The sequence below is a fragment of the Dipodomys spectabilis genome, unplaced genomic scaffold (assembly GCF_019054845.1).
Source record: "Dipodomys spectabilis isolate Male_0828 unplaced genomic scaffold, ASM1905484v1 ptg000030l, whole genome shotgun sequence".
Taxonomy (NCBI): Eukaryota; Metazoa; Chordata; class Mammalia; order Rodentia; family Heteromyidae; genus Dipodomys; species Dipodomys spectabilis.
In genome coordinates this window covers 12260001-12269890 of record NW_024870707.1, presented here as the reverse complement: position 1 = coordinate 12269890, position 9890 = coordinate 12260001, and the positions used below count along the sequence as shown (strand labels likewise).

Sequence of the window (9890 nt, the reverse complement as noted above, 5' to 3'; positions counted from 1 at the left end):
GATGGTCCTTGAGCCCAGAAAGTTTTGGTGTCAAAATGGCACCACTCACTGGGTATGCCTGTAATCCTAGCTACTTAAAAGGCTGAGATCTGAGGATAGAGGTTCAAAGCCAGCCCAGGCAGGAAAGTCCAAGAGACTCTTGCAAGGCAAGAGCTCTACCACTGAGCCACCTTCCCAGCCCAGTCCAAGAGACTCTTATCTCCAATAAACCATCCAAAAACCAGAAGTAGAGCTGTGTCTCAATTGGTAAAGCACCAGCTTTGAGTGAAAAAGCTCAGGGACAGTGCTCAGGGCCTGAGTTCAAGCCCCAGTACTGGGAAAGAAAGAAGAAAGAAAGAAAGAAAAAAGGAAGGAAGGAAGGAAAGAAAGGAAGGAAAGAGAAAGAGAGAAAGAAGGAAAGAAAAGAGAGGAGGGAGGGGAAATGGCTCTGCACTCTGGAAGAGATCTAAGTCTTGAGAGTGGGTGTGGCTGGGCTGGGCAACAAAGAGAGAGGCAGGGAGGGCTCTCGGGAATGGAGGGCACCTCAGCCCCTCTCTCCCCAGCACTCCATCCCTATCCTCAGGTCCCAGCGCTATTTGAAATGAGACAGGAAGTGGGCAACCGGGTAGTTAGGTCCATCAATGCCCAGCCCCTGGCAGAGGCCTAGCAGCCGGTGACAGGCCTCTGCAGGGGTGTGTCCACCACATGCCACGTTGCAGAATGGCTCCTCGTACTTGCCGGGCACCAGAGACTCTTCCAGAAGATTATAGTGCAGCAGCCCCTGATCATGCAGGGCCTGCAGGGTGTCTCGCACCGTGGTGGAACTCAGCACCTGCAAATGCTGAGACAGCACACACATGATGCCTACCAGGTGGCCACGGGCCCGTGGGTGGGGGGGCAGGGCAGGCCGCAGGCCACAGGCCACCATGGCAGAAGCCAGCAGAATATCAACCCCATAGAGCTCCAGGATCCAATTCCGCAGATAGAACCCGCCCATGCGCGGGTTGATCTCAATGAGCTTCGGCCCACACCCTGTCAGCTTGAGCTCCACATTGAAGACCCCATTGAGCAGCCCACAGCCCAGGCAGCAGCGGAAGGCAGCCTGCACCATCTGAGCCTCCTGCTCCGGTGCCAGCCTGGTGGGCATGCAGGCCGCCGTCTCTGTGAAGCCAGGCAGCCTTGTGGGGCCGTTGTCAGAGACAAAGGCAGCCAGCAGCTGGCCGCCAAAAACCACCAGGTCCACATCATGCTCAGTGCCCTCCACAAATTCCATCAGCAGCATGGCATTGCCCCAGCCCAGCCCGATGCCTGGATAGTCAGTCTCGCCTTGCAAGTCACGGGAAATCCGGGTAAAGTGCTCTCGGCACTGGGGCCCATCCTTCACCAGCTGCACACCCACTGCACCTGACCCGAACTCCAGCTTCATCACACCCGGCAGGGGGACCTGGTGGATGGCTCGCTCCACATCAGCCTCGGTCTGCAGCGGGCAGCAGGGCACAGCATGGAGGGAGGGTGCAGGCCAGGGTGGGCCCTGGTGACACAACAGGTGCAGCTGGGTGTGGCTCTTCTGCTTGGCCAGGCGCATGGCAGCTGGGGGGCTGCAGGGCAGGCCCAGCTCCTGACACAGCAGGGCTGTAAGCACCAGACAGTCATCCCAGAAAGAGAAGCAACCATCCAGCTGCAGGCCACGGGCCCGCACCTGCTCGGCCAGCAGATGTGCATTCTCCTCATCCTTACGGTGTTCTGTCACGTCGAAGTGGATGAAGGTTTGCACCAGCTGGGACACAAAGTGGTTGGGGTCTGCATCCACTACATGCAGCTGCAAGAAGCACAGGAGAGGACAGCAGATGCTGACAGGCAAGATGGAGCTTGGGGAAGGGCTCCAGCCTGCCAGCTCCATGAGCTCATAAGTACTAGGTACTCAGTTGGGCACTGGTGGCTTGGGCTTGCAATTGGAAGATCAATGTTCAAAGCCAGCCCAGAGACTCTATTTCCAATTAACCAGCAAAACAATGAGGAACTGAAGGAGTGGCTCAATTAAGATGCAATGCCTATGTGCCTCTAATATGTAAAATAGCATTTATCGAAATGGATTATAGGAAGTGGAAGCAGAGGTTGTTTCTTTGTTTAAAAAACCTAGGGCCAGGTGCCGATGGTTCATGCCTGTAATCCTACCTACTCAGGAGGCTGAGATCTGAGGATCGCAGTTCAAAGCCAGCCCAGGCAGGAAAGTCCATGAAACTCTTATCTCCAATAAAACCATCAGAAAACCTGAGGTGGCACTGTAGCTCAAGTGGTAGAGTGCTCACCTTGAGCAGAAGAGCTGAGGGACAGCACCCAGGCCCAGAGTTCAAGCCCCATGACTAACGAAAAAAAGAAAAGAAAAAAGAAGGCTAGGTAGAGTGTTTGCCTAACATGCATGAAGCCCTGGGTTTGATTCCTCAGTATCACATAAACGCAAAAAGCAGGAAGTGGCGCTCTGGCTCAAGTGGTAGAGCGCTAGCTTTGAGCACAGAGACTCAAGTGCCCAGGCCCTGAGTTCAAGCTCCAGGATGAGCAAAAAAAAAAAAAGATGGCTAAGGATGTAGCTCAGTAGTAGAGTGCTTGCTTAGCATGCATGAGGTTCTGAGTTCAATTCTTTAGGAAGAAGAAAGTAAAAAGAAGAAGAGGAGGAGGAAGAAGAAGAAGCAGAAGCAGCTGCCAGGCACCAGTGGCTGGGCACCAGTGACTCATGCCTATAATCCTAACTGCTTAGGTAGCTGAGATCTAAGGATCACAATTTGAAGCCAGCCCGGGCAGAAAAGCTCCCATACGACTCTTATTGCCAATTAACCATTCAAAAACCGGACCTGGCACTGTGACTCAATGTGGTAAAGCACTAGCCTCGTGCAAAAGAATTCAGGGACAGCACCTATACCCTGAATTCAAGCCCCACAACTGACAGAAGAAGCTGCCCCATTGTGTGCTCAATAATGTTGTAGAATGGTGTAGGGATCTGTGTTCCCCAAGCTTATGATCCACTGAGAAAACACAGAAATAAAGCAGCAGATACGCAAGCTGGCCACTTGAAAAAGGAGGGAAGTGTTTTCTGCTTGGTTAACCCTTAGCATCAGGAGGGGGTGACATTCCCGCTGGAGGACCCACTGCCAGGCAGGGAGCAAAGCGACGTGGCCTGCTGGATGCAGGGTCCCCAGAGTTATGCACTGTGATAGAGGGCAGAGGAAGCCACAGTGGTAGATTTGGGCCAGCCTGGGAGCCTCTGTTTACTTATCTGTTCAACGGGGATAAGACCATCTACTCAGCCGGGTGCTGGTAGCTCACGCCTTTAATCCTAGCTACTCAGGTGAGTGAGATGCGAGCATCACCATTCAAAGCCAGTCAGGGCAGGAAAATCAGTGAAATTCTCATCTCCAATTAACCACCAGAAAACCGGAAGTGGCACTGTGGCTCACGTGGTAGAGCCATGAGATGAAGGGCTGAGGGACAGCGCCCAGGCCCAGAGTTCACGCCCCACGACTGACTGGCCCCGCAGCTGGTTCTGCCACAGAGCGGACGGCCTGCGCAAGCCCCGCCCCCGTCGCCCTGGCCACGCCTCCGACCCGAACCCCGCCCTCTCTACCCAGCCCCGCCCCTCTGCCACGGCTCCGCCACTCAGGCTCCGCCTTGGGGCCGGGCCCCACCCACCTTAAGGCCGTAGTGCCGCGCTGCCTCCCACACGAACTTCTTGCTGGTGCCGCCCGCGCCTATCACCAGCAGCTGCTTTCCCTCCATGAGGCAGTGCGCCGAGCGCCGGAGCATCGTCTCCACCAGCGGCGCGGCCGCCGCCTCCTCCGCCGCGCGCCCCGGGCGGGGTGCGGCCCACAGCCCCTCGAGCGCGCCGCACGCCTCCAGACACAGCCCGCAGTTCAGCTTCAGGAGCACGGGGGTCAGCTCGCGGCCCACCACGGTCAGAGCGAAGTCCACGCCTGCGAGGGGCGAGGGGCGCTCGCACGAGGCCGCGATCTCACCTCCCGGGCCCCCCACGCCACCGCACCGCCCGTACGCACCGAGGAAGTCGGTGCGGGCCTGGCGCCCGCCGCGTTGCTCAGCGCTCAAGCCGGCCTCCAGGGCCAGCACGGCGGCCAGCGCGGCCTCAGCCGCCGTCTTGACGCGCCGCCACACGACCTCCACCTGCGCCGCCTCCCGCAGCCCACACTGCGCCAGCGCCGCGGCCAGCGTCCTCGGCAGGGTGTTCTGGTGCCGTAGGGGCCGGTCCCCGCGACCCACGCCGCACAACACCTAGGTAGGGTGCGACTCAGAGAGGCCCTCCCCAGATTGACCTCACTCCAGCTGCACCGCCACCTTCCCAGTGCTAAGATCCAGGCCAGACCCTTCTCTGGGCATTCAAGAATCCTCATTCTCCAACCTGTCTTAAACTGCAAAAAAGAAAATTCCTTTCCCTGTCATGCTCCTCCGGTCCCCACACGCTATCCGGGCTTCCTGTCTCTCTGCCCTGATGGCTCCGTGCATGTGTCAGCCTAGCTCCCGCGGCCACCAGTGTGTGTGACCTTACTGTCCAGGGCTTCTGGAAGCCCCTCATCTCCTCCACTCAAGCCCTGCCCTGGGGGTAGACCATCTCCCTCCCAGCTGGGTATCCAGAGAGTCCCAAGCCCTGCTGCACTTTCAGCGTGTATATTCTTCCTGTAGGACCGGAGGAATGTGGACTCTTAACGTTAGCTTCCCCTGAGAACCATGCCATGGTGAGCCAGCCCCTGGACCTAGACACCAGCATGGACTGAGCATGTGTTAAGGGCACCCAATCTAAGATGGGCTCAGGAGGGTTTCAAGGGGAAAGGAAAAACAAAGTCAAAACAGGCCCAAGTGTCTCAACAAAGGTAACCAAAATCTGCTCATGGATTTGGTCCTCTCTGCCCATAGCGGTTGCCCAGGATCCTTCATCTCCTCAGCGTGGCCTGGGCCTGGGCCAGGGCCTGGGCCTTTCTCACCTTGCTCAGCAGGGGCCTGTCACCCTGAGTCCGACACACCATGGCACAGATACGCACAGCCAGCTCTGGGCCACGTAAGGGACCATCTGGGAGAAGATGGGGAGGTCTAAGCCCAGCACAGAGGGTCCAGGAAGCAGAGCCAGAATCCTACTCCTGCCGGGCACAGCTGGCTCTCACCTGGGAAGGGCAGCTGGGCAGGTGGGCACATGGCCTCCACCATGACGCTCTCTTCCTCTTCCAGCTTCTCCAGCAAGGCCATCACTGTGCTCACCACTGCGTCTGGCTCTGCCCGTGGATGCAGGCGCAATGTCTGTCGCCCCAGCCAGCGCCAGCCACTGAGCTTCACAGCCACCTGCATCAGAAAGGGCAAAGGGGCCTCCTTATCACTGCTCCATGCACCTGGAAGGTGAGATGCTCAGGCCTAGCTGAGGTGGGAGGGCATGGCACTGTCCCCAAGAAATGGGGACACTGGCAGAGCTAAGGGGGACAGCTTTCCAGCAGAAGGATGCGGTAACCACCCACACATCAGTATCTACCCAGCATTACACAGCCCTCCGGAAGACAGGAGCCAGTTACCTGTGAGGCACTGGCCAGGGCTTCCGAGTGTAGGAAGGCCCCCACTTCCTCTTTCACCAGGCTTTCCTGGCCCTCTTTGCCACTCAGCTCCACCAGGTGTAGTCCAGGGCTGGCATGCCCTCTCCGCAGCAGCCCCGGAGGCTTATAGGTGAAGGCCAGGGTAGCTGGCACAGCCACGCCACCCTGCTGGGACAGCAGCTGCCTCATGAGGAGCCGCTCCTCCAGCAGCCGGGCCAGCTCTGCTGTGGCTCCTGTGGGGCAAGTCAGGTTCCGGGCAAGCTCTGCGGCCTCCCTGCCCCAGCCAGGGCCAGGACCCAGGCCTGCCAGGAAGTAGGTGGCCCGCCGTGGGGGGACAAAGTCATCCAGGAATGTTAGGCCCCCTGGGTGGAAGCTCACAGCCTTGGAGACCATCAGAGTGGCCTCACCCGGCTGTCTTGGTGCTGGCACCTTGGTCAGCCAGGCAGGGGACAGGCAAAGGAGCAGGTTTCCTGGAGGCAGAGGGAGGCAAGTGGCTAGCCAGGGAAGTTTAAATATCCCCAGCGGGCTCCACCTCCAGCCCAGGCTTCTGTGTCATGGGGGGACAGTTTGCTCCCAGAACCCACCCCTACTCAGAGGATAGCAGCTGGCCCCATGGAATGCGCTTGGTAGCCAAGGTTGGTGGGTATTTTGGGATGTAGCTGGGTCAGGGCAGGACTGCCCTTTCTGTGGGAGGGGGTGGGGAACTTGGGCACACACTCACCCGGGCTCTGGACCCCACCCTCCAGCAGCACAGACAGAAAGGTGCTGGGGGGTCCCAGAATGCACAAGGTCACCTCGGCGCCAGGGTAGCCTTTGGGAAGGAGCAATGCAAAGCTCAGGAGGGGCTCTTCCTCCTGCCCTGGGACTTAAGCTGACCCCCACCTACAACCCCTGCTGTCGTCCTTTGCCTGCCTCCTCCTCCCCTTCCCCTCCCCCTCCCAGTCCCTGTTGAGGAGCAGAAGAATGAAGGACACAGAAGAGAGAAAAGTGGGAAGGCAGCATGCCCACTCATCCCTCCCATCCTGCTGGTCTCCCTCTGTAGCTGGTCTGGGGTCACTGACAGCTGCTGAGAAGATCTGGCTCAATCCTGAGCTCGGACTTTCTGTGCGGCCTTCGGAGGATTTCTTTTTCGCTGAGCCTATTTTTCAAACCTGAGATTCTCATGTAGTCTAACCATGGGAACTTTGTTTTACACAAAATTATATGTGGCCTCGTGTGTGTGTGTGTGTGTGTGTGTGTGTGTGTGTGTGTGTGTGTTTGGTGCCTGTCCTGGGCCTTGAACTCAGGACCTGAGTGCTGTCCCTGAGCCTTTTTGTTTTTGTCTTTGTTTTTTCTCAAGGCTAGCACTTTACCACTTGAGCCACAGCTCCAGTTAATAAGAATCTCAAGAACTTTACTGCTCTGGCTGGCTTTGAACCCCTATCCTCAGATCTCAGCCTCTTGAATAGTAGAATTACAGGCATAAGCCACCGGGAACTCAGCCCAGCCCTCCAAAGTTGGTTTTGTTTGTTTGTTTGTTGGTCCTGGGGCCTGGGCCTGGGCGCTGTTCCCTCAGCTCTTCAGCTCAAGGCTAGCGCTCTACCACTTGAGCCACAGCGCCACTTCTGGCTTTTTCTGCTTATGTGGTGCTGAGGAATGGAACCCAGGGCCTCATGCATGCAAGGCAAGCACTCTACACTGAGCCACCTTCCCAGCCCCCTCCCAAGTTTTAAAACAAGACAGGAGAGAAATCTTGGGATCTCAACTGTTCGGCCACCTCCCCAGCACATCCTAAGACAGTTGGATAGAAGTTTATGCTCTACGGAACATGTTTGACTAATTCAGCAGCAGATGTCGGGAAGACAGTGGAAAGCTGGACTTCACTGGGGTCAGATGCCTGCCCACCCGCCCTGGTACCTGACTTTGCCTCCTTGTCTTCAGATGAAACCAGCCAAGCTCCACAGGGCTGAGGAAGCTACTGGGTACAGGTCCCTCCCTGCTCCCAGGAGAAACCACCCCCACCCCAACCCCCTTGGAGTCCCAAGGCACCTGTGCGGGGCACCTGGCTGCGGTCCTGGGTCTCTGGAAGGCCAGCTTGCTGCAGGCAGCTCTGCAGGAGATTGTAGTAGTAGACAGTCCAGGCCCGGGCCTCCGCGCCCTCCGGGGAGCCCTTGCAGTCCAGACCCACATCCTGCCGCCAGGGGCCAGGGAAGCAGGCTGCTGGTGGCAGGCCAGAGCTCCCTCTCCATGGTCCTTCCTCTCGGTCCAGGTCCTTGGAGCCCAGGGGGCAGTCCCACTCAGAACTCAGCGGATCTAGGGAGAGCTGTGGGGGGGCAGAAGCGGCAAGTCTTGGGCACAGTGGGCAAGGCAGTACCTGAAGTCATCCAATCGTGTGAGCCCCTTCCCGGCCTCTGCCAGCCGGGCTCACTTCCAGGATGGAGGCCAGGGAGGTTCAGGCCTCTTCCCAGCAGATGGTGGTAGCGCGGTTTGGTAGGCACAGCAGGCCCGAAGGAGAGCAGTAAGCAATATCCTGCTGACTGCCCACTGACCCCCATGCCATGTGTATATCTGCTCCAGCTGGGTTCTCAGAAACAAAGGAATGGGGTCTTGTGTTCCTCAGGATCAGCACAGCACCCCGACAGAGCCTGACACACTCTAACTGCTGCGCTGATGCTTGATGACTGAGGAACCCATGAGATGACCCGCTGACCCCTGCCCGCTTCTCTCCCAGACTCACTGACCCATCGCCAGCATGGACTCCACCAAACTTTGTCGGTGGATTTCTGCCATTGTTATCCTGAAGCAGGCCTTGAAGACATGCTGTGACCTTCCCCCCCCCCCCCCCCCACGTATCCCAGGCTAGCCTTGAACTCTTAATCTTCCTGCCTCTAATCCCATGTGCCCACCACACAGGGTTTACCCTTTTCTTTTTTTCTTTGTTGTTGTTGGTTGTGGGCTTGAACTCAGGGCCTGAGCACTGTCCTTGAGCCTCTTTGTGCTCAAGATGAGTGCTCTACCACTTGAGCCACAGCAGCGCTTCCAGTTTTCTGGTGGTTAATTGAAGACAAGAATCTCATGGACTTTCCTGCCCGGACTGGCTCTGAACCATGATCCTCAGATCTTAGCCTCCTGAGTAGCTAGGATGACAGGTGTGAGCCACCAGCATCTGACTTCTTTTCCTTTTGCTGGTCTTGAAAGTCTGGGCCTCCAGCCGGCCAAGCAGGCATCCTACCACGGAGCCAAACCTCCAGTCCTGGCACTTGTTTCTTTGCAGAAAATCTGACACTTCTGCCCCCTCCCAGAAGCTGCCTCCCTTTCCCATGAAGCCACCAGGAGGCTCCATGTGACACAGGTGAGGACACTTACTCTCTGGTACCTTGCGTTGCCTGGCCTGGACAAGTCTGGCGGGGGTCTGGCCTCCAGCAGACGCGCTGGACCACTTTGGGAAGGTTGAGAGGTCTCTCTGAACTGGGTGGATGCCCAGTGTCTGCCCTGTGCCACCCAGGGGTGTAGCTGTGGAGATCCCTGAGTGACTGAGAGGCAGCGGGTTGTGGCCGGGTCATTAAGGTCTGGACGCCAGACTTAGGCATGGGTCAGGAGCCACATCTACTAGAAGAGGTGTACCCAGATGGGAGGAACATGGGGTCCCTCTGTTCCCCTAAACCTAGAAGGATACTGGGGTTGCACATGAAGCTCACAGACACTGTGGAAGGCTGCAAGGCCGGCATCCCAGCCTGGGACGGAGGAGACAAGCACCTGGCATAGGGGTGGATCAAGGGCGTGGAGCTCCGTGCACACGGTGCTCTCCAGGCAGGCCTGGGGCGCCTGTAGTTTCCCATGGGGCCCTCCTTCTCCCCAAGGGTTTGGGCCACAGGAGACTTACCATCTTGAAGGTGGAGAAGCTGAGTGAGAGAGGGACAGGGCAGAGCGTCAGGCCGGCCAGCGCCCTACCCACCCTCCAGCCTCAGGCTTCAGGAATGAAGACACCCTCTGTCCTGTGCCTGCCAGGACAGGGCCAAGGCTGCCTGCCCCACACTGCCCCATGCAAAGGAGGAAGCTCTGTCTCAAGGACCCCAAGGGTCCTGTACCCCAGAGTCCCCCTCCCCATCCCGGTTCTCCAGGCTTCCTTTGCTGGAATTCCCCTCTGAGTCTTTCCAGTGCCCAGCACCATGGGGGCCCTGGTGAGTGTCAGGACAGACACAGGGCTGGCATGGGGCAGGGGGGAGAGCCAGGGTGCCCTCCCTGCTGTCCCCCTCCCCCGCTCCCCTGGGATGGGCAGGGGCCACAGGGGTACCTGCAGGTGGTGGCTTGGCAGAGCTTCTCAGCAGGCAAGAGCAAGTGGTGCTGCGGGCA

At 58.1% G+C, this 9890-nt stretch overlaps 1 protein-coding gene across 1 annotated transcript in view; it reads right to left on the bottom strand.

Moving 5' to 3' along the window:
- Positions 1-423: 423 nt before the first annotated feature.
- The window catches only part of Carns1 (carnosine synthase 1), a 9473-nt gene continuing 6 nt past the window's right edge, over positions 424-9890 (bottom strand). The window contains exons 1-10 of the mRNA XM_042676609.1: positions 9832-9890; positions 9421-9439; positions 7587-7860; positions 6280-6369; positions 5541-6028; positions 5142-5316; positions 4965-5050; positions 4026-4257; positions 3664-3944; positions 424-1798 (exon numbers count right to left, since the gene is read on the bottom strand). The exon at positions 9832-9890 is cut by the window's right edge and continues 6 nt beyond it. Of these exons, the coding sequence (XP_042532543.1) occupies positions 572-1798; positions 3664-3944; positions 4026-4257; positions 4965-5050; positions 5142-5316; positions 5541-6028; positions 6280-6369; positions 7587-7860; positions 9421-9423 (2856 nt within the window). The 5' untranslated portion in view covers positions 9424-9439; positions 9832-9890 and the 3' untranslated portion in view covers positions 424-571. The remainder of the gene's footprint in view (positions 1799-3663; positions 3945-4025; positions 4258-4964; positions 5051-5141; positions 5317-5540; positions 6029-6279; positions 6370-7586; positions 7861-9420; positions 9440-9831) is intronic.